Source organism: Schistocerca piceifrons, chromosome 4, assembly GCF_021461385.2.
Source record: "Schistocerca piceifrons isolate TAMUIC-IGC-003096 chromosome 4, iqSchPice1.1, whole genome shotgun sequence".
In the NCBI taxonomy this organism is placed as follows: domain Eukaryota; kingdom Metazoa; phylum Arthropoda; class Insecta; order Orthoptera; family Acrididae; genus Schistocerca; species Schistocerca piceifrons.
This window is the reverse complement of record NC_060141.1, coordinates 654,043,722-654,068,711: the sequence shown is the minus strand read 5'-3', so window position 1 is coordinate 654,068,711 and position 24,990 is coordinate 654,043,722. Positions and strand designations below refer to the sequence as shown.

General features: G+C 44.4%; 1 protein-coding gene across 3 annotated transcripts in view; it reads right to left on the bottom strand.

Annotated features, from left to right (window-relative positions):
• Positions 1-24,990, bottom strand: part of LOC124796245 (gamma-aminobutyric acid receptor subunit beta) — a 621,538-nt gene that overhangs the window by 301,520 nt on the left and 295,028 nt on the right. For all 3 annotated transcript variants that reach the window (XM_047260339.1, XM_047260341.1, XM_047260340.1), the window contains exon 2: positions 12,641-12,738. In XM_047260339.1, the coding sequence (XP_047116295.1) occupies positions 12,641-12,738 (98 nt within the window). The remainder of the gene's footprint in view (positions 1-12,640; positions 12,739-24,990) is intronic.

Genomic DNA, 24,990 nt, shown 5'->3' with positions numbered 1-24,990 from the left:
AATACAATTTTTATACGCAGTTTATCTGAGAAGACGACAGAGAAACTCGTAATGCTCGGAAGACGGTACGCAGTGGTCCCAGAATTTCTTGGACGTATGGTCTCAAAATTATCGGAATGTAATTGATTTCTACTAGGTAATCTGCGTTCAGTAATTTGAGGATATTATTACCGTTAGCAACCACGTCACTAATCATCCACCGAGAGTTACTTCTGTTATTTAAGGTGGTTCGTGCATAATTTTGTAGCGTAGTTTCATAAATTTAATAAAGACAACATATACACATAACAGAGTCTTTAGTCATCAATAATACACTACCGGCCATTAAAATTGCTACACCACGAAGATGACGTGCTACAGACACGAAATTTAACCGACAGGAAGAAGATGCTGTGATATGCAAATGATTAGCTTTTCAGAGCATTCACACAAGGTTGGCGCCGGTGGCGACACCTACAACGTGTTGACATGAGGAAAGTTCCCAACCGATTTCTCATACACAAACAGCAGTTGACCGGCGTTGCCTCGTGAAACGTTGTTGTGATGCCTCTTGTAAGGAGGAGAAATGCGTACCATCGCGTTTCCGACTTTGATAAAGGTCGGATTATAGCCTATCGCGATTGTAGTTTACCGTATCGCGACATTGCTGCTCGCGTTGGTCGAGATCCAATGACTGTTAGCAGAATATAGAACCGGTGGGTTCAGGAGGGTAATACTTAACGCCGTGCTGGATCCCAACGGCCTCGTATCACTAGCAGTCGAGATGACAGGCATCTTATCCGCATGGCTCTAACGGATCGTGCAGCCACGCCTCGATCCCTGAGTCAACACATGGGGACGTTTACAAGACGACAACCATCTGCACGAACAGTTCGACGACGTTTGCAGCAGCATGGACTATCAGCTCGGACCCCAAGGTTGCGGTTACCCTCGACGGTGCATCACAGACAGGAGCGCCTGCGATGGTGTACTCAACGACGAATCTGCGTGCACGAATAGCAAAACGTCATTTTTTCGGATGAATACAGGTTCTGTTTACAGCGTCATGATGGTCGCATCCGTGTTTTGCGACATCGCGGTGAATGCACATTGGAAGCGTGTATTCGTCATCGCCATACTGGCGTATCACCCGGCGTGATGGTATGGGGTGCCATTGGTTACACGTCTCGGTCACCTCTTGTTCGCAATGACGGCTCTTTGAACAGTGGACGTTACGTTTCAGATGTGTTACGACCGAGGCTCTACCCTTCGTTCGATTCCTGCGAAACCCTACATTTCAGCAGGATAGTGCACGACCGCATATTGCAGGTCCTGTACGGGCCTTTCTGCATACAGAAAATGTTCGACTGCTGCCCAGGCCTGATCTTTCACCAATTGAAAACGTCTGGTCAATGGTGCGAAGCAACTGGCTCGTCACAATACGCCCGTCACTACTCTTGATGAACTGTGGTATCGTGTTGAAGCTACGTGGGCAGTTGTACCTGTACACGCCATCCAAGGTCTGTTTGTCTCAATTCCTAGGCGTATCAAGGCCATTATTACGGCCAGAGGTACTGATTTCTAAGGATCTATGTACTCAAATTGCGTGAAAATGTAATCACATGTCAGTTCTAGTATAATACACACCTGGAAATTGAAATAAGAACACCGTGAATTCATTGTCCCAGGAAGGGGAAACTTTATTGACACATTCCTGGGGTCAGATACATCACATGATCACACTGACAGAACCACAGGCACATAGACACAGGCAACAGAGCATGCACAATGTCGGCACTAGTACAGTGTATATCCACCTTTCGCAGCAATGCAGGCTGCTATTCTCCCATGGAGACGATCGTAGAGATGCTGGATGTAGTCCTGTGGAACGGCTTGCCATGCCATTTCCACCTGGCGCCTCAGTTGGACCAGCGTTCGTGCTGGACGTGCAGACCGCGTGAGACGACGCTTCATCCAGTCCCAAACATGCTCAATGGGGGACAGATCCGGAGATCTTGCTGGCCAGGGTAGTTGACTTACACCTTCTAGAGCACGTTGGGTGGCACGGGATACATGCGGACGTGCATTGTCCTGTTGGAACAGCAAGTTCCCTTGCCGGTCTAGGAATGGTAGAACGATGGGTTCGATGATGGTTTGGATGTACCGTGCACTATTCAGTGTCCCCACGACGATCAACAGTGGTGTACGGCCAGTGTAGGAGATCGCTCCCCACACCATGATGCCGGGTGTTGGCCCTGTGTGCCTCGGTCGTATGCAGTCCTGATTGTGGCGCTCACCTGCACGGCGCCAAACACGCATACGACCATCATTGGCACCAAGGCAGAAGCGACTCTCATCGCTGAAGACGACACGTCTCCATTCGTCCCTCCATTCACGCCTGTCGCGACACCACTGGAGGCGGGCTGCACGATGTTGGGGCGTGAGCGGAAGACGGCCTAACGGTGTGCGGGACCGTAGCCCAGCTTCATGGAGACGGTTGCGAATGGTCCTCGCCGATACCCCAGGAGCAACAGTGTCCCTAATTTGCTGGGAAGTGGCGGTGCGGTCCCCTACGGCACTGCGTAGGATGCTACGGTCTTGGCGTGCATCCGTGCGTCGCTGCGGTCCGGTCCCAGGTCGACGGGCACGTGCACCTTCCGCTGACCACTGGCGACAACATCGATGTACTGTGGAGACCTCACGCCCCACGCGTTGAGCAATTCGGCGGTACGTCCACCCGGCCTCCCGCATGCCCACTATACGCCCTCGCTCAAAGTCCGTCAACTGCACATACGGTTCACGTCCACGCTGTCGCGGCATGCTACCAGTGTTAAAGACTGCGATGGAGCTCCGTATGCCACGGCAAACTGGCTGACACTGACGGCGGCGGTGCACAAATGCTGCGCAGCTAGCGCCATTCGACGGCCAACACCGCGGTTCGTGGTGTGTCCGCTGTGCCGTGCGTGTGATCATTGCTTGCACAGCCCTCTCGCAGTGTCCGGAGCAAGTATGGTGGATCTGACACACCGGTGTCAATGTGTTCTTTTTTCCATTGCCAGGAGTGTATATTCGTCCACTGAATACCCGTTTATCATCTGCATTTCTTCTTGGTGTAGCATTTTTAATGGCTAGTAGTGTATATTCTCCTTCACTATTTACAACAGTCTGCCAACGCTGGGGTGATTTTCGATTCGGCGACTGCAGAAATCACGTGAGTCTTATGCGAACAACTCGTCGAACCATGTTCGGAGCTCATTTTCATTCGGAAAGGAAGTTCCTTGAAGCTGTTCGTTAGATAACGGAAATGGTAAAAATCTGAGGGTTAAAGATCGGGTGAATAGGGTCGGTGCGAAATGACTTCCCAACCCAGCTCCTGTATAGTGTTGTATGTGAGTCTAGCGGAAGTAGGCGGGCATTATCGTGAAGCAGCATTACTTCACGAAGCGTTTCTGGTCGTTGTTCTTGGATTGCGTCTACAAGACGACTCGGTTGTTGATAATAAATTTCAGCAGTGATCGTTACACCTCGGGGAAGCATTTCGTAGTACACAACACCGTCGCTGTTCTACCGAATGCATATCATTATATTTTGTGAAAGTGCGCAGAACTTTGTACGGGTAGTGGCTACTTTGTTTGGGCTCAGTCACGCTTTTCTTTTCCTTGTGTTAGCATAAGACACCATTTCTCCTTGCCATTAACCTTATAGGATAGGAATAGTCGTCGTTGTTCATGAGCCAATTGACGACTAGCTAGCAGAGATACTGGTGCGACCAACCGTTGAATTTTGTGATTTTTCGCTTCGACTATGCGGTACCCATTCACCCGATTTCTGATCTTTCCCCATTACACGCAAATATCGCACGATGGTGGAGTGATCACAGTTCATCACATATGCCCGTCCTCGAGTACTCTGACATGGATAATGGCGAATTAATGCGTTTAAACGATCTTCATCAAACCGCGAAGGTCTTCCTGAACAGGGAGAGTCACTAATGTCAAAACGATCCTCCGTAAAACGAGAACACCATTTTTTTGTCGTGCTCTATCAGTGACATGATCCCCACACATGGCGACAACGTTTGTGGCTGCCTCCACAGCTGTCACCTCTGTATTGAACTAAAACAGAGGAATATGTCGGAAATGTTCCGATTTCTCCGCTTGACGCTCCATTTTCTAGAGTCCACAGCTCCACTCCCTATCTCCAAATGAACAAAATGACGACATGTAAACTCAAATAGCAACAGTGAACTATAAATAAAAAATGACAATCGATATATAAACCCATACTATCCGGAATACCAACATGCAAAACAAAAACGCTACGAACTTATGCACCAACCTAATAGTTCACGTGGTAATGATTCACTTCCTCGCAAGAAATGGAAGGAACTGCGACGAGTCAAGAGACTTACTAAGCGACGTCTGTGTATAGAACTCTAGGCCTATAAAGGCAAAAGTGAGGTCTATCTACAACAGCAGGAGTTAACTACACCTCAGCTGTTTTCTCAGCTTTGTCATAGAACGAGTCACACAATTTGTATATACCTCAAAACTCTTGTTTTACCTTCTGTCTCTCTCTTTCCCTTTTTTTTATGTTTATTCCGATTAGCACTGTGCGTCACGCCATAATATAGTAGTGACTTTGCCGTCATGTATTTTTCTTAAGGTGGTATTCTAAAGAAACAGATACAGTGTTTACGCACTTTTTGAATTTGTAAGAATAAATTTATGTGGGGAAAGTGAGTAAAGTTGGAAGGATCATTTCCTTTATTACTTCCCTCAGGGAGATGAGATACTGTTGTTGGCAAAGTGACATAATAAATGAAAAAGAATGGACAACAGAGGCGTGAAAAGTTGCGTACACGTGTGACGGAGCGAAGATGCTGTAACAAGTTTCTGTTCCGCCTTTGTTTTTTCTTGAGAACGGTAACTTTACTCCATATTACTTCAAAAGTTTCATCTGCGAGGAAGGGGCAACGCTATTCCAGTGATGGAGCTCGTGGGGTGCTGTGATGTGGGAGTAGTTTGGCAGTTGTGTGGGGGGAGGTGGAGAATGGTGGGGGGTCTCCAGGGGGTGGAGCGCGAAGAGGGAGGGAGGAAGGGCTCCGTCCTGTATGTGGCCAAAAGTGTGTCGCCCTAACAGGAGAAAACCTGCCTCCAGAGCGAACGCTGGTAAATCAGACAGGAACAAACGATAAACACTCTTTCTGGCCGTCGCATATGTGGAGTTGCACCATAAATCTACAGGAGACCACATAAAACTGACACAGCATTTCCAGAGAGCAGCAATTCGACCTAAGTATCATCTTTTATGCTACCCAGAAAATGAAAAGTTGAGATTTCTAAAGAGTTGGCCATATCTGCACGCAGCAAGAAAGTCAACGATTCAAAGCCCCCTCGTTGTTAGTTGGGAAAGAACTATGCGTGATCATGAAACATATTCACTGTTGTAAGTCAACTGTCGGAAAATGCTACAGTGAATTTACATTGTAAGTGGATTCGGGTTTAATTTTGTAATTTACTTTCATTTTAATAAAATGAAGTAAATACACTTGATAAGGGAGCGAAAGGCTATTTACAATTTGTACAGAAACCAGATGGCAGTTATAAGAGTCGAGGGGTATGAAAGGGAAGCAGTGGTTGGGAAGGGAGTGAGACAGGGCTGTAGCCTATCCTCGATGTTATTCAAACTGTATATTGAGCAAGCAATAAAGGAAACAAAAGAAAAGTTCGGAATAGGTATTAAAATCCATGGAGAAGAAATAAAAACTTTGAGGTTCGCCGATGACATTGTAATTCTGTCTGAGACAGCAAAGGACTTGGAAGAGCAGTTGAACGGAATGGACAGTGTCTTGAAAGGAGGGTATAAGATGCAAATCAACAAAAGCAAAACGAGGATAATGGAATGTAGTCGAATTAAGTCGGGTGATGCTGAGGGAATTAGATTAGGAAATGAGACACTTAAAGCAGTAAAGGAGTTTTGCTATTTGGGGAGCAAAATAACTGATGATGGTCGAAGTAGAGAGGATATAAAATGTAGACTGGCAATGGCAAGGAAAGCGTTTCTGAAGAAGAAAAATTTGTTAACATCGAGTATAGATTTAAATGTCAAGAAGTCATTTCTGAAAGTATTTGTGTGGAGTGTAGCCATGTATGGAAGTGAAACGTGAACGATAAATAGTTTAGACAAGAAGAGAATAGAAGCTTTCGAAATGTGGTGCTACACAAGAATGCTGAAGATTAGATGGGTAGATCACATAACTAATGAGGAAATATTGAATAGAATTGGGGAGAAGAGAAATTTGTGGCACAACTTGACTAGAAGAAGGGATCGGTTGGTAGGACATGTTCTGAGACATCGAGGGATCACCAATTTAGTACTGGAATGCAGCGTGGAGGGTAAAAATCGTAGAGGGAGACCAAGAGATGAATATACTAAGCAGATTCAGAAGGCTGTAGGCTGCAGTAGGTACTGATAGATGAAGAAGCTTGTACAGGATAGAGTAGCATGGAGAGCTGCATCAAACCAGTCTCAGGGCTGAAGAAAACAACAACAGCACTTGATAATGTTGAATAATGTAAAATATCACTATTATTTCATATACCGCTCAAGATATCGGAACAACATTTTTGACGCAATACTAAACAAACGACTGTTTTACTGAATGTTTTACATTCCTAACTTCCCCATTTCACAAGGAACTTTATCAGCCGCGACTTACTTTATATACTGTCATCGACATCTTACAGCTCCTAACAGAGGTTACTGTGATATGTTGAGAGGGGTATTGTAGAAAACGTAACGTACAGGGTGTCCGAAAAGTCTTCCCCTGATTACATAAACTGATAACTCAGGCTAGAGGTAAGATACAAATATGAAACTTGTGTCGAACTGTTTATAACTATCAAAGTTTTTTCTGTTTTAGGTTCGCAGTACGTAAGTAGTGGATGAGGTGCAATGCCCAAGAAGCCATGTTAACCAATCAGGAGAAGGCACAGTGTGTCCCGTGGTACCATGAGACACGATCACCAACCACAGTGCAGAGACACTTCCAGGCAACATTTGGAAGGAATCCACCTGATGTCAAGAGCATTAAACCCTGGTATTAGAAGTTCAAGAACACAGGATCGGTTGCTGACCTTCCGAGGTCTGATCGGACCAGGAACCTCAGCAGAGAGGGTGGAAGCTGTAAGGCAGTCTTTTCTGCGAAGTGTGAAGAAATCGGTGCGCGGGGCCTCACGTGAATTACAGATGCCAAAAAGCTCTCTCCATGACATGTTACACAAATGTTTATTGTATCGTATATACAAAGTGCAAATCGTTCAGGCCTTGATGCCCAATGACAGTACACGTCGATATGATTTTGCGGTCGAAATGCTATCACGTATTGAGGACGATGGTGGTTATCTCAGACGAATTACCTTTTCCGACGAAGCGACCTTTTTTGTCAGTGGAGTAGTGAGTCGCCACAATGTGCGCATTTGGGGTTCACAACCCCCTGGCGAGGTCATGGAGTGCTCCAGAGGCAGTCCAAAGGTGAATGTTTGGTGCGCGCTATTGCACGATCGAATTATCGGGCCATTCTTCTTCGCTGAGGCTACCATCACATCTGCAGTGTATCTGGACATTTTGCAACTGTATGCTGTTCCTCAGCTGCTTCAATATCACCCCGTTGTCTTGTTTCAGCAAGACGGTGCACCGCCTCATTGGGGTTTGGACGTCCGTGCCTATCTCGATATGACCTTTCCTGGGCGATGAATTGGTCGTGATGGGCCAACGGTTTAGCCTCCACGCTCTCCTGGCATAACCCCATTAGACTTATTTTTATGGGGCTATGTCAAGGGCGAGGTCTACCGAACACGTGTACCAGATCTTGAAACCCTGCGGCAACGGATAACCACAGTCGTTGAATCGATCCCTCCAGTGATGTTGGCTAATGTGTGGACGGAAATTGAATATCGCCTAGATGTGCTACGTGCTACCAAGGGTGCTCATGTGGAAGTTTACTGATGTGTGAAAAAAACTTTGATAGTTTGTAAACAGTTAGACACCAGTTTCATATTTGTATCTTACTTCTACCCTGAGTTATCAATTTATGTAATCAGGGAAAGACTTTTCGGACACCCTGTAGAAAATTGCTAAATGTGAATATCTTGGTGATTTTACGGCTAAATGGCGTTGTAACTTCGACTTGCTTGCAAGACAACCATTATCTACACTTCTCGGTTACTCTTGCGAAAGTTGTGAGTACACAGACTAGCAAGTATTATGTAACTATACACATTGCTGGAGTTTCTAATTCATTTTATAATTAAAGCCGTGGACACATCTATGTTTTGGTTAGTAAATGCGTGTTCATTATATAGTAAATTTTGACGTCTCAGCTTTCTATCACTAACCGGAAACCTCATCTGTATACATCTTTCTGGCTTATTATATGTTAGATATGTTATGTGCGTGAAACCATGAGATACTGTGTACACTGTCTTTGTAAATTGCCCTTTCAAGCTCCTAGAAAAGGTAGAGGACGCCAGGTACAAACTGTTGCATGAACCTCACGTAAAATAAGGTCTCCTGCTTTCCCGCGTCCGTTGGGTGAAAGAGAGAGAGTATAATGTACAGTACCGTGACTCTGGCAAGCGCAGCACTCAAAAGATTGTTATATGGTATTGTTGGGGCCAACCACCTTGCTGCTATGGTAACATCGGTTCCTGTCGAATCATCGAAGATAAGCGCCGCCGGGCTGGGTTAGCAAGTGGATGGGTCACCATCCGATCTGCCGAGAGGTGTGGTGCACACAGCTCTTGTGAGATAAACCGAGGAGCTACTTGATTGAGAAGTAGCTTGTACACTGACATACGGCCAGGAGGGCGGTATGCTGACCATATTCCCCTCCATATCCGCACCCAGTGACGAATGTGGGTGAGGATGACATGGTGGCCGGTCGGTACCGTTGGGCCTTCATTGTCTGTTAATGCGGAGTTTTTTAGGATATTGATTGCTTCGGCCGAGTAATCGTAAAGGGTTTACTTCCTCCTTGCACAAAGGCCCCTTCCTCGCGATCGGATACTTTACGTCATCACCTCTTCTCCCCTTCCCTGCCAAATACTGGTGGTGAATACTCATCCCACCTCCAGGTTCCGAACCGACTTCCTGAGATTCAAGATAAACCTGGTGCATTAGCGAGTTTCGCTACTTCCAAACGTAACAATTTTCGTGGTGTCGGCTGTGTACTGATTATCCATATAATATTCAGCTGTTTTTTTTATTTATTCTAATTAAAGTCAATTTCCTCACAGCTGTATTTTTTATTTTATTTTAATGTTTATCTCATGTATGTACAGTCGATTTCGAGACAATATTGGATGCATCAGAAAGGACTACATAACTTCGAAAATTCATTGTGGTGTGATTTTATAGCAAAATATATCAACTTGTAGCAATATACATAAACTTAACTGAAAAGGTTCAATGAGACATCGATTGGACATGCAGCACACATTCCATCTGAAATCGATTTCTTGCCATACTCTCTGCAGCATGTGTGACTTGTTCAGTTGTGAGGAAGATTCCAGCTATGAGCTCTGGTAGAGAAGGCAGTAAGGGTGAAACGCACAAGGTGGGATGCCTAGCTCTCGAGAAGGACGCCTGGTAGATTTTGTAGGATTGCTTTCAAATCTTTGTTTCACTTGCTCTACCACGTCGCCAGGCGCACGGGCGCGGCATGAAGATTTCCTATGTCTTACCGAACATCCAGTTTCAGTAAAACACTTACACCGCTCGTGAATAGTTGGGCTACTGGGGCAACCGTTTTCATACACTATACGAAAATTACGCTGCACAGTTGTCGCAGACTTTGACTCTTCAAACCAAAATAAATAGTGTTCTCGCTCGGGACCAACAAAGTCAGCCATCTTTGCTTCAACTGCCAATAGCGCTTGCGACGGCGCAATTGTGTACTAGCGTACCACGTGAGTCAAAATGTGATCTATTTTACTTACAGAGACACCAAGACTAAGTCTGTAAGGCGAATGCGTTAAGTTTGTACGAATGTTCAAAGTTGTAAGGTCCTTTTTGATACTCATTGTACTGCCTGATCTTCAGGTAGCCGATAGACGTGCTCCATGAATGTAATGCCGTAAGAAATGTAACCATCAATAGAGTCGCCTGTTACGCGTCTGTCACACAGAGTGATAATGTATAACACAAGGCAGAGAGCAGAGAGTATTCGACACGAAATATTGAACTGTGTGCAGGACGTGTCATAGGCGCCTCTCTTCGTGGCAAGAGAGTTACAGTGCTTACAGCATTCGGCTCAAGGAACACGCCTAACTGGTACCTGTAGATGAGACAATATTGTCTTGAAATATATCGCCCAAATAGGAGATGAACAAAATAAAATAAAAAATACACCTGCAAGAAAATTGATTTTCATTTGATGATAATCAGGGCCACATCAGATTACTGTTGATAGTTCACCCTGCAAGAGCGGGAGAGTGGAAAGTATTGTGGTACATACGCTCCTGGAAATTGAAATAAGAACACCGTGAATTCATTGTCCCAGGAAGGGGAAACTTTATTGACACATTCCTGGGGTCAGATACATCACATGATCACACTGACAGAACCACAGGCACATAGACACAGGCAACAGAGCATGCACAATGTCGGCACTAGTACAGTGTATATCCACCTTTCGCAGCAATGCAGGCTGCTATTCTCCCATGGAGACGATCGTAGAGATGCTGGATATAGTCCTGTGGAACGGCTTGCCATGCCATTTCCAGCTGGCGCCTCAGTTGGACCAGCGTTCGTGCTGGACGTGCAGACCGCGTGAGACGACGCTTCATCCAGTCCCAAACATGCTCAATGGGGCACAGATCCGGAGAATTTGCTGGCCAGGGTAGTTGACTTACACCTTCTAGAGCACGTTAGGTGGCACGGGATACATGCGGACGTGCATTGTCCTGTTGGAACAGCAAGTTCCCTTGCCGGTCTAGGAATGGTAGAACGATGGGTTCGATGACGGTTTGGATGTACCGTGCACTATTCAGTGTCCCCTCGACGATCACCAGTGGTGTACGGCCAGTGTAGGAGATCGCTCCCCACACCATGATGCCTGGTGTTGGCCCTGTGTGCCTCGGTCGTATGCACTCCTGATTGTGGCGCTCACCTGCACGGCGCCAAACACGCATACGACCATCATTGGCACCAAGGCAGAAGCGACTCTCATCGCTGAAGACGACACGTCTCCATTCGTCCCTCCATTCACGCCTGTCGTGACACCACTGGAGGCGGGCTGCACGATGTTGGGGCGTGAGCAGAAGACGGCCTAACGGTGTGCGGGACCGTAGCCCAGCTTCATGGAGACGGTTGCGAATGGTCCTCGCCGATACCCCAGGAGCAACAGTGTCCCTAATTTGCTGGGAAGTGGCGGTGCGGTCCCCTACGGCACTGCGTAGGATGCTACGGTCTTGGCGTGCATCCGTGCGTCGCTGCGGTCCGGTCCCAGGTCGACGGGCACGTGCACCTTCCGCCGACCACTGGCGACAACATCGATATACTGTGGAGACCTCACGCCCCACGTGTTGAGCAATTCGGCGGTACGTCCACCCGGCCTCCCGCATGCCCACTATACGCCCTCGCTCAAAGTCCGTCAACTGCACATACGGTTCACGTCCACGCTGTCGCGGCATGCTACCAGTGTTAAAGACTGCGATGGAGCTCCGTATGCCACGGCAAACTGGCTGACACTGACGGCGGCGGTGCACAAATGCTGCGCAGCTAGCGCCATTCGACGGCCAACACCGCGGTTCCTGGTGTGTCCGCTGTGCCGTGCGTGTGATCATTGCTTGTACAGCCCTCTCGCAGTGTCCGGAGCAAGTATGGTGGGTCTGACACACCGGTGTCAATGTGTTCTTTTTTCCATTTCCAGGAGTGTATTTTTCTCATTGCACCGAAACAGGATATATCCATGTAATGGTTCTCACACAAAAAGTTACCTGCCTAGCGTCATCTTCAACTACCGGGATATTGTTATTTGAGTTTAGTTCGCTATGTTCATGGGCTACACTACGGTCAATTTTTTGAGAAATTCCCCCTGCCTCTTGCCCCGTATAACTGAACTTGTTGTAAAGTACTAACAAAAATTTTCCGTCTTTCTGAACCCATGTACACTCTCCTTCAGTATTAGTGGGCGTTTCGTAAACTAGTGAGTGTATACCTGAACACATAGACGCGCAGAGAACATCGTCAAACGATTGAATCATTAGACGATTATCTAAGTTTTTTTCAGTGAAAGGGCTACAGACTGGGCAATCATTTGCTCTTCCGGTGCGTTATTAGCTGGGAGGTCGCGGCGCCGCGTTGTGACGCTACCTCGCTAGACGAGTCCGGCCGCAGGGCGGCTTCGGCGCGGGCCGCTGTCAGCGCAGGGCCGACAGCGCTCTGCGCATGCGCGGGCGTCTCCACCAGTACAGACCGCGCTTCACAGGTCACCACGCTCGCGGCGCGTGCGCTCTTCCACGAGCTGCTCAAAGCGACAGTGAAAAGTCGGCAGTAATGCAAAGTGAAGCCATTGGTACTGGTGGAGGCGCCTACACACTCGTGTTAATTGTAACTTTTCAGCACAAAATCGTGTTTTTATTTTACGAAAACTTACCTCCATAATTCGGTCTTACTCTTTTGTCGTAACTGACGCTAAAGGAGTCGAGGATTGCCGAGATGTTCACATCTCCCAGCATGCTCCCGCCCGGGGTTCTGTAACACAACAGGCGACGCATTCTCATCAGACAAGTAAACACACAGAAGATACACAGATAAGTACAACACCGACTGTCGAATTGTTTGACATTACGACATTAGCGTCTTAAAAAATAACACTTGACACGGTAAAAACAACTAAAAAATAGGTATGTAATGCACAACACACAAATTAGAAACGAACCAAACAATGGTGTTAAAAGCCAGGTTGACTACCACTGCGGTCATACACCCACATGTCATTCGCACATCCGTTTTCCAGACAAGAGTGGGTGATGATTCGCAAACTGAGTTTTATCTGTCACAGCAGTAATAATAATAGAGCCCTGCCTAGGATCAGCGCTTTTTGTGATCGCAGTCGTCAGATGGTCAAAATAAATTGCAGAGTGACAGTTGACCCTGAATAATGAAAAGTGTGAATTTCACTAAATTTCGGTTGCAGGATAAAACACACAAATCTAAAGGACGTAAATTCAGCTAAATACCTAGGGATTACATTCACGAATAACTGAAATTTGAACGTTCATAGGTAATGCTGTGAGGAAAGCAAACCCCAAATTGTGATTTATTGGCAGAATACTTGCAAAATGCAGCAGGTCTGCTAAATAGACTTCTTACAATAAACTTTCTTTCCTCTTCTGCAATACTTCGGTGCGGGGGTACCCTCATCGGACATCGAAAAAGTTCGAAGGACAACTTGTTTTGTTGCGAAATAGGGGAGAGAATGCCATGGATATTGTGGTGTCACCGCCAGACACCACACTTGCTAGGTGGTAGCCTTTAACTCGGCCGCGGTCCATTAGTATACGTCGGACCCGCGTGTCGCCAATGTCAGTAATTGCAGACCGAGCGCCACCACATGGCAGGTCTAGAGAAACGTCCTGGCACTCGCCCCAGTTGTACAGCCGACGTTCATAGCAGTGGTTCACTGACAAATACGCTCTCATTTGCCGAGACGATAGTTAGCATAGCCTTCAGCTACATTTGCTACGACCTAGCAAGGCGCCGTATTCAATTGATATTGAGATTCTATTAATGTATCATCAAGAGCGATGTTCTACAAATGTGGATTAAAGTTAAGTATTCCAGAAGCTACGTACTTTTCTTTATAGCATTCATTACGTATCCTGTTTCAGACCTCATGCCAGCCTGCGTGAGTTTAAGCGCGTGCCTTTCGGCTTCCTCTCATTGTGTCTAGGCTGTCTTGTCTAGACACAACAGATATGATACGCGAATTGGGACGAAATCAACAAAGAAAAGGCGATTTTCGCTGCAGCAGGGTCTTCTCATGAAATTTCAGTCATCATCGTTGTCCTCAGAGTGTTAAAATAATCATCATAATAAAATAACAGCAAAGAGAGCTCTCATGGAAAGACTTAAGTGTTCGTCTTCCTGCGCGCTGTTCGAGAGTCTAACGGAAGAGAAATAGTTGATTAACCCTCTGCCAGGCACTTACTTGTGAACTGCAGAGTCATCATGTACTTTTAGAAGTAGATGAGACATGAGCTGTGTTTTGAAGCTAACTGAAAGCGGGTTACAGAGAAGTAGACTGTGATATGATGTAGCGCATACCGTTCAACAACGGAACTGAAGGTTCATGGTCCCTCACAGTTTGCTAGAGACTTGTGTAACGAGTGATTTGATTATACCTCATTATTACACTAATTGAAATAAATCTATTATGGTTTTATACAATCTGAAATAATGTACAGAAATACTGTCAGAATCTGTGACTTTTCGCCAATTCAACACGTGCGTCTGTGTAAATGTAGCTCATAGGTTTCTGTACATCTTTTTTTAAGTTGGAAAACTGTATCAGTATAGAACAAGCCGCAGAGGGTCAGTACAGATAAAATGAGAGATATTAGGGCTTATACGAATGAGCTGACGATCTCGAACGTTTTGCACGCAATCTGTGAGTGGACTGGAAGGAAGCTACTCATATTCGTACGAGACACTATACGCCACTCATCACGTTGGCTTATGAGATATATGTTTCAAGACGTAAATTGCCTGGAGACCAGAGTTCTCTTTCAATTAAGAGCTGCTGGTAATGCTGTTTCCCCTATTGTAAACCTTTCCGCAGTCTTATCAGCTGTCCTAGGGCAGCAGTTACTTTCAGATTGACCGGAATGTTGTAAAAGCTCGTTGCTAGCGCAGAACGACTTGCGTGAAAGTCATTACTCAGCGCCTTCTTGACTCAGTGATTACTCAGCTCTGTGGATGTGTGGTTAAGCTATGTCCTCAACCGTTAAATAAAAAAAATTAAACCTTCGCTTAATGGTATGTATGATGTTATTAGTAGCCGTATGCTTACGCGAAAACTGTCAGATAAAAAAGGTTCATATAAACAGTTAATGTGTTATCTTTTCGGCGGTGGACCGAAAACTTCAATTTTATCACCAGACGCATTATGAAGATGAACGAAAAGTCAGTCAGTACGGAAGGATGTGTACTTATCAACTAGAGATTCTTACCTAATTTAGAAAAAGGCCTTCCGTATCAAACATAAATATGAAACTGGTGGCATCATTTGATATCCCCCTTGACGATGAAGCCGTTAGAAACGCAGTACATGCTCTCACTTGGGAAGAAAATCGGCCGTATTCTTTGAAAGGAACCAACACGAAATTCGTCAAATGCGATTCAGAGAAATCTTGAAGATATAAATCTGGTTCGCAGGGCGACAATTGGCGCCATCTCATTGGGTAGGCTTCATCTGAGATGTGATGAAGGTTCGTTAGTTTCGTACTCATCGACAGCCACAAGCAGCAGCTGTTGGGTGAGGCCTCGTATAATTTACGAAGGAGATACACTGTATGTAGGCGTTGATACCATGCTCAGTCGATGGCTGCCATCGCGCACTATCAGTAACTTGACCAGAAGGTGTTAATACTGAAGAGGCCCCTGGAGACGTCAATTGATATTTCGTTTATTAAAATTACTAGCGAACCCGGCAACGCTTCACAGTTGCTAAGTATGTACGGAAATTGGATATACGTCATAATCTCCTTCTCCCTCCTCTCTCCATCCCTCTCCTCGTCCATATTCTCTTTCTCCATCTCCTCTTCTTTCCCCTCTTTCTGTCCATCACCTCCTGTCCTCTCTGTCCATCTCCTCCTGCCCCCTATCTCTCTCCACCACTTCCTCTTAGATTTCTCTGTCCATCTCCTCTTCCGCCTTCTCTATGTCCATCTTCTCTTCTTCCCCTCTCTCTGTCAATCTCCTCCTCTCACCTTTGTCTCCTCCTCCTGCACTACCTCTCTCCAACTCCAATCTCTCTCTGACCATCTCTTCTTCCTCCTTCTCTTTGTCCATCTCCTTCTCCTTCCATATCTATCTCCACCTCCTCCTCCCGCCTGTCTTTGTCTATCTATCTATCTCCTCCTTCTCCCTCTCTATATCCATTTCTTCCCTTCTTTATGTCCTCTTCCCCCTCTCTCCGATTATGAGCATTGCCAACGAATCCTAGATTGGGAACTGAAGTCTCTTAAAATGAATGGGTAAATTGCTTGGACTCATTGGCACACCGGGTATGAGAGACCTCTCTCCTGCTGCTGGATCTCCTAGTCGCATCATTGACAGTTTTTAGTTTTAATCTGCAAACGAAATAGTATTACAAAGATTCGGATTATTCCATAAAAAATTCTAAACTTAAGCCGATAAGCTTTAAATACAACATTCCTGTTTCCTGTGAAAACAGACTACGAGAAAGAAAATAAAATAGCACATAACTGTGTCCACTGCCGTAAGGTGTGAAACAATACGGTTGCTCAGCGTTTGTATTACATCTGCGTTTATTGAATCCAGACCTGGCGCTTTCCGCTTTTCCTATTTTAATAACTCGACATGTAGTTCTACTTTGGCAAATGTGATTACTACTCTGTTGTCTCTGAAAATAACTACAAGAAAGAAAACTATACCGCACATTTCCACAGCACAGCATTTTATTTCTCGCAGTCTGTTACAACAGAAAACATATGCATTATCGTTTCAAAAAACAATTCGCTTAAGTCCGCCTGACTATTTGTGAGCGTGCCGTGTAGAAAATTTCAAGTAAACAGCTCTAAAACTTATTGAGATATTCTCTGCTGAAGTTTCACTTTTAAACAATATATATTTATTGATATGCCGCATATTTTAAAAATATATCTCTTATGTCCGTCTGATCATTTATTAGAGTATCAACGAAATATCTGAAATAAATCGGTGAAGAACTTTTCGAGATTGTTGCTAATAATGTTCCCCCGTTACATGATGTTTGTGTGTTTATATGTTACGTACATTAAAAATATATAATGTATGTCCCTCCAAAAGTTTATTGGTATGTTGCATAAAAATCTGAAGTATACCGGTCCAGAACGTTTCTAGATAATTGTTAACAACGTTTCTTCCCTATATATTATACATGTATCTGTATGTTTCTTACATATTAAAAAATAATAACCTACGTCTATCAGAATGTTTATAAAAAATCGTCCAAAATTTTGAAGTAAAATTTTGAAGTAAATCAGTCAAGAACGTTTCGAGATTTTTGCTAACAACCATTCCTCTTTATATACTATACGTGTATTACATACAGGATTTTTCAGAGCGAATAGTCAATATGACAGAAATGACCATTCGAAACAAAAAAGTCAAGTAAACATGGGTCTAAAACGCATACCTTAAGAGCTAAGAGCAATTATTGATCTTCGATATTGTGAAACAGATCTCTTCTACTGCAAGCCCTTTTTTTTTTCATATTTTGGGAAGTGTATGGAGTGTTGTGTTTCAAAGTAGCGAAGATGAACAAGTGCTCATAACTTTTAAGGTATGCGTTTTAGAGCAGATGTTCACTGGGAATTTTTTTCTTGGTTTGGTCCATACTATCACTTCCCAAAGTATGGAAAGCAAAGAGCTTACAGTAGAAGAGATTTGTTTCACAGTACCACAGATCAAGACTTGCTCATAGCTCTTAACAGATGCGTTTTACTGTCCATGTTTACTTGACTTTTTTGTTTGGAATAATCATTCCTGTCACATCACTGAATACTGTCCAACACTTCTGAAACACCCTATATTTATACGCCAAATATATTAAAAAACATGTATCCTATGTCCAACCGAGCACTTATTAGATTATCGTGTAAGCATTTGAAGTAAATCGGTTCAGAATTTTTGCTTACAGTGTAACACTGTTGTATGAAGTATATATATATATATATATATATATATATATATATATATATGTTACATTTATTAAAAAAATATATAAGCAACGTCTGCCCAGTTGTTATTAGAGTATCATGTAAAAGTCTGAGGTAAATCAGTCAAGATTAGAGTATAAGGTAAAAATTTGAAGTAAATTGGTCAAAAACTTCTCGAGATTTTCTTTATATAATATTGTAGACAAACATTATTCCAAGAGTTGCCATTAATGGCGATATGTGCTGAGCCACTATGTAGAGTTGACAGCGAAATATTTGGAATCAGCGGTGGGGTCTTAAGTCTTGAAGTACGAGATGCATTCAAGTTCTAAGGCCTCAGATTTTTTTTCTAATTAACTACTCACCCGAAATCGATGAAACTGGCGTTACTTCTCGACGTAATCGCCCTGCAGACGTACACATTTTTCACAACGCTGACGCCATGATTCCATGGCAGCGGCGAAGGCTTCTTTAGGAGTCTGGTTTGACCACTGGAAAATCGCTGAGGCAATAGCAGCACGGCTGGTGAATGTGCGGCCACGGAGAGTGTCTTTCATTGTTGGAAAAAGCCAAAAGTCACTAGGAGCCAGGTCAGGTGAGTAGGGAGCATGAGGAATCACTTCAAAGTTGTTATCACGAAGAAACTGTTGCGTAACGTTAGCTCGATATGCGGGTGCGTTGTCTTGGTGAAACAGCACACGCGCAGCCCTTCCCGGACGTTTTTGTTGCAGTGCAGGAAGGAATATGTTCCTCAAAACATTTTCGTAGGATGCACCTGTTACCATAGTGCCCTTTGGAACGCAATGGGTAAGGATTACGCCCTCGCTGTCCCAGAACATGGACACCATAATTTTTTCAGCACTGGCGGTTACCCGAAATTTTTTTGGTGGCGGTGAGTCTGTGTGCTTCCATTGAGCTGACTGGCGCTTTGTTTCTGGATTGAAAAATGGCATCCACGTCTCATCCATTGTCACAACCGACGGAAAGAAAGTCCCATTCATGCTGTTGTTGCGTGTCAACATTGCTTGGCAACATGCCACACGGGCAGCCATGTGGTCGTCCATCAGCTTTCGTGGCACCCACCTGGATGACATTTTTCGCATTTTCAGGTCGTCATGCAGGATTGTGTGCACAGAACCCACAGAAATGCAAACTCTGGAGGCGATCTGGCGATCTGTTCAACAGTCATTCGGCGATCCCCCAAAACAATTCTCCCCACTTTCTGGATCATGTCGTCAGACTGGCTTGTGCAAGCCCGAGGTTGTTTCGGTTTGTTGTCACACGATGTTCTGCCTTCATTAAACTGTTGCACCCACGAACTCACTTTCGACACATCCATAACTCCATCACGACATGTCTCCTTCAACTGTCGATGAATTTCAATTGGTTTCACACCACGCAAATTCAGAAAACGAATGATTGGACGCTGTTTAAGTAAGGAAAACGTCGCCATTTTAAGTATTTAAAACAGTTCTCATTCTCGCCGCTGACGGTAAAATTCCATCTGCCGTACGGTGCTGCCATCTCTGGGATGTATTGACAATGAACGCGGCCTCATTTTAAAACAATGCGGATGTTTCTATCTCTTTCCAGTCCAGAGAAAAAAAATCGGAGGCCTTAGAACTTGAATGCACCGCGTATTGCGCTTCCCTTTGTGTTGCTCAGAAAGTGGGAGAATTTTTGCAGAAATTTTTCTGGCATGTGCCTAGTACACCTCACAGCCGAGGCTTACTCCTCTCTGATGATAACTTGTTTAGCGACACAAAAATAAACTACCTGAAAGAAGTGATCACTACCATTCTGAACAATATGGCGGCAAAGGCGGCTGGTCTCGGCGGAGGTTCGACTCCTCCCTCGGGCATGGGTGTGTGTGTTTGTCCTTAGGATAATTTAGGTTAAATAGTGTCTAAGCTTATGGACTGATGACCTTAGCAGTTAAATACCTTAAGATTTCACACACATTTGCACATTTTTTTGGCGCAAGGAAATAAAACAAACGTAGGTGTAGTAAAAGTATAGTTGAAGAGAGTACTGTGTGGATCCCCACAGTCACTGATGAATTCAGAGATTATTGTGTTACCTCTCTCGTTCCTTTTTTACTTCTGTATTCACTTATTTTTCATTCGAAACAGATAACTTTTAATATTTGACGATACATCGGAAGTTGCTGCTGCACTACACAGAACTATAATCGGTTAAAATGTAGGATAGCAGTCCTTGGTCAAGATCGCTAAGGCTCCTTTATTGATTACTAGTTTCAGTTCACTGAGGAGCCATCTTTGGATCATTAAAATTATTATCTAATTCGTCGCGTATGAGCCACAACAATGAAATCCGGCATTCGATTCCCGTCATTGTGGTTGCAGCTTTCGTGTTGCTAGTTTGGTGATGTGCAATTAAATGGGCACAGTGTTCGGAAGTTGAAATTTTTTTGAGTTGTTTTTCTCCGATATCACACTGATTGGTAACTTATTTTGAAATGTGAAACTGCTAGCTGGTCTCGAACATGTTCCGTCAGCACCAGGTTAGGCTTTTTTTTCCTGCGGCAGGTACCGACAAGCTGTCAGAGTGGGTTTGTAGTGAGTTTGATTAGTATGTGTGTTCCTGGTCTATTGTGTATCACGTGTTCGGGAGTTCTTATAGTTCCATTGCGAGTGGTTCCGCTGGGAATCGGTTATAGCTCAATTGTGAGTGGTTCCACTGCGACTTGTGATCGGCGATTGGGCACACATGTGTCGTGTGTGTTTTGGTAGTCCAACTACGTGAAAGATTCATGGCTTATAGTTTTTCTTTCTGGTGTTCTGTATTAGCTGATTGTTTTTTTTTTTTTTGAGATCCTTGTAGCATGTGTTTGAAATCTGATCCCGCATGTTGGTGGTGTGATTCCAGTAATGAGTTAGTAGACGAAGAAATAAGTTTTGCATATGATTCGATAAGAACGAACAAGCTATATGCATTGTGTGGAATCTTGAGCAACTAAATTTAGATTGGAGGCACTACTGTGCGTTAGATTATTAGCACTCAGTGCTGGTGTCCGTGGACACACAGTTTGTGACACCTTTTTCTTTTTTAAAGGTACATTAAAATATGTAGAGAAATTCAGGTTACCTTCCATTCAGCGACTGTGACATGATTTATAAATTATAGAGCGCAGCAATCAGTCGTCCTTTTTTTGCAGGTTTCATTTGGCAAATCCAGATTTCGGCTAGTGCGTAACCATTATCACTGCATTATTTTCTAGTCTCGATGCATGTCAGATCCCTGTCGTTAGGGTGTCAGTCACAGTTCTTTGAAATTGTAATTCAGACCAGTTTCCGAATTTTAAGATGCTGTTCGCATATCTTTATCATTTACCTTTGAAAATACAACATATAACAGCTATACTTCTGTCACGGGAAGATTAGTATCACTTGATTGTTTGTGTCATTCGTTGGTAATTTACTGTGTCGTTCGTGTAAAAGAATTGTTTCGAAAATTGTGTAGAGGTGTTTTATTTTAGTAGACATATTCAAAACACATATTTTTACACCTGCTCAGCTAATCAATACTGTAAAATATCATTTCACAGAAGGGCGATTTCAAAAGGCTTGCAATCGCTTTTGTTCAATAACGAAACGATTTGGGCTTCATGTTGGGTCTTACGCTGAACATTTTGCATCAAAGAAATAAACTATCTTCGTGTAGAGACTAAGTCCAATGATTTAATTTTCGTTCTTTTCCTACACTTTCGCGTTGTGGTAATTGTAAGGAAATTTAAGGATCAAAACGTCAATGAATACTGATGGAAGCCATCCTTAACGCGCTGGCCTGAACGTCTGGCAATGGGAAAAAAGGAATGCAGGTTCGAGGGCTATTCGAAAAGTAAGGCCCGATCGATCGCGAAATCGAAACCACAGCGAAAATCCAATGAAGCTTTGCGTAGGTGTGTTGAACAGTGTTTCAGTATGCCCTACGATCGCGTCATGTCGCTCTTTTCGGTTCTGAGATCAAAGTGAGCACGTGAAGATGGCCGGCCGGTGTGGCCGAACGGCTCTAGGCGCTACAGTCCGGAACCGCGTTGCTGCTACGGTCGCAGGTTCAAATCTTGCCTCGGGCATGGATGTGTGTGATGTCCTTGGGTTGGTTACGTTTAAATAGTTCTAAGTCTAGGGGACTGATGACCTTAGATGTTAAGTCCCATAGTGATTCGAGCCATTTGAACCATTTTTTTGAACGTAAAAATCCCGAGAAAATAGTGTCTCTCGGGAAGTGTGAGTGCCTATAAGCGATTTGAGAGATTTCACCTGAGTCATGCAACCCGCACAACGTAGTGTAATGCATTACCTTCTCGATAACAATTCTCGGCCGCACACTGCAGGGGCAACGAGGATGCTCCTACAGCATTTTCAATGGGAAGTGTTTGATCACACACCGTGCAGCCCGGAGTTGGTTCCCTCTGATTTTCGTCTCTGCTCATATGAACCGCTCGCTATTAAGACAACATTTTGGCAGAGACAACAAGCTACAAATCAGGGAAGAGAACTGACAGAAAGCATGGACGGCTGCCTTCTGTAACGAGGGTATTGAAATGTTGGTACAAAGCACGACCAATATCTCAGTCGGAGCTGCGTATATGTAGAGAAGTAGCTGGAAAGGTGTAGCTAACTGTTCCAAATAACACGTTTTTAATTGTCACTGTGGTTTCCACATCGCGACCAATCGGATCTCATACATACGATCCTAGTGATTATAATGAGAATCAATCCCAATGCCGTTTGAATGTGGTTTCATTACGTGGCAAAATGTGTATGCGGAACGTGGGCGTGGTTAGTTGCGTCGTCGTCTTGTGTATTCTCGTCGTGATTTTGATATTATTTGTGTGTTGAGCACACTTTCGCTCGGTTTGTGTTAAGTCGTCGGCGTGTCCTGATCAACGTGTGGCTTTTGGCTTGTGGATTGCGGATTGTAGTTGTGTCTTTTAGCTGGTTCTACGGAACTAGGTCGTTGCTGGCTGCGTTACATAAACGTTTCGTATGTTGTCAGCGCTGCTTGTTTTAGGGACATGTGGATATTTATGGAGTTGTGTCCTTGTGTTACGTTAGGAACAATGGACGCGTCTTTCGTTGTTGTGGCCATTCATGTTTCTCAGTGACTGTCATCGGCAAAGTTGTACAGCGAAAATTGTTCTAATTCGTCAATGTTAATTACTCTAGAGCGCTTTATAAACCGCATGTGTCCCCGCTGTGAACTGAAAACCTAGTTTAATCTACGGCTAGTGCCGGTTACTTGAGTCACATTTGCCATAAGTCCTATTTTCATTGTTATAAGTGATGTTAAGCTCAATAATGTTAATACGTGAGAGCTGTAGCTGTGGGTCTAGCTCAGAGGGGCTGCTACTCTGTCCACTAACATCTAATAACCTTTATTACTAACTAAATTCTTCGTTGTCAATGCTAGTTTTTACACCATTTTGCATGCTGCGATTACGTTTAATATTTATTGAATGCCATTCTGATTAAGTTTCAGAACAATGCTCTGCTGATTGTATTAGGTGATATTAAGTGCCAGCTATAGGTGTTGGCCGGCCGAAGTGGCCGTGCGGTTCTAGGCGCTACAGTCTGGAACCGAACGACCGCTACGGTCGCAGGTTCGAATCCTGCCTCGGGCATGGATGTGTGATGTCCTTAGGTTAGTTAGGTTTAATTAGTTCTAAGTTCTAGGCGACTGATGACCTCAGAAGTTAAGTCGCATAGTGCTCAGAACCATTTGAACCATAGGTGTTGCTCGAAGAGAGATAAAGTCGCTTACTCAGATGTGATTCAGAGTAAGAGTGCTTCCGTCTTCCGTTCACCATACGAGGTGCGACAATAAAGCAATGAGACTGATTTTCTTTGCAAGATGTGGCAACCCTGCGGGCTTGTGTAGGCACAATAATTTTGACCTCGGTCTATAAGCTGCTTCTAGTCCATGCGGCACATTGATGCAACTGCTCAGTCGTCAGGTGTGCTGTAATAACACATGTTTTTCTCTCTGGTGACGGAATAATACTGCGCAATGGTATGCCATTTCTTTTTGCGTTAAATTGGGTGAAAACGCGACGACAACTTACGGTAAGCTTCAGAAGGCTTTTGGAGAATAGGTTCTGTCAAGAGCTCAAGTTTTTCGTTGGCATAAAATGTTTAGTGAAGGCAGAACGAATGTTGAAGATGAAGACTGCAGTGGACGACCATCAAACTCACGGACAGATGTCAACTTGGCTAGGGTGCGTGAACTCGTACGAGCTGATCGAAGATTATCCGTGAAAATGATTGGAGAAGAACTGAACATCAATCGAGAAACGGTTTGTCTAATAATAATCTGAAGATCTTCTGCATCACGATAATGCGCCATCCCATACTGCTTTGTCAATACAGCAATTTTTAACCTCAGAACAAATTTCAGTACTACCACAGCCATCTTATTCACCAGATATCGCTCCGTGCGACTTTTTTCTACTTCCAAGAGTCAAAACAGCGATCAAGGGACACCATTTTCAAACAACACAAGATGTCCAAATAGCTGTGTCGGGGGTCTTGGAGGATATTACAGAAAATCAGTTCCAGAAATGTTACCATCAATGGCAGACGCGCTGGAAAAAGTAGGTGCAGTCAGAAGGGAACTACTTTGAAGGAGAAAACACTAAACTTGAGTAAAACGCTAAGCAACATTTTTTTTTCACATCAGTCTCATTACTTTGTTGTCGCTCCTCGTATACTTTCAGCAGTTGAGGGGTGCGCGCCGTCGTTGCTACCTGCGCCGCTCTGGTCGAGATGGGCGGGCTCTCACATTTAGCGTCCACCTCACTCGAAGGGCGTCGTGTGTTCCAACTGGGCATCGGATCTCAAGATACTATTTTTAATGAATTCCGAGTTGAAAAAGCCAAATGAAGGATGGAAAAGTAAATGTCAGTCCAACCACACTGAGTCCTAATCAGCGGAGGGTAACCTGTACTATTACCAGTGATTTTCTTTCCCATTGCACTCGCAAACAGAGCGAAGGAAAAACGACTGTCTCTATGCCTCTGTACCAGCCCTAATTTCTC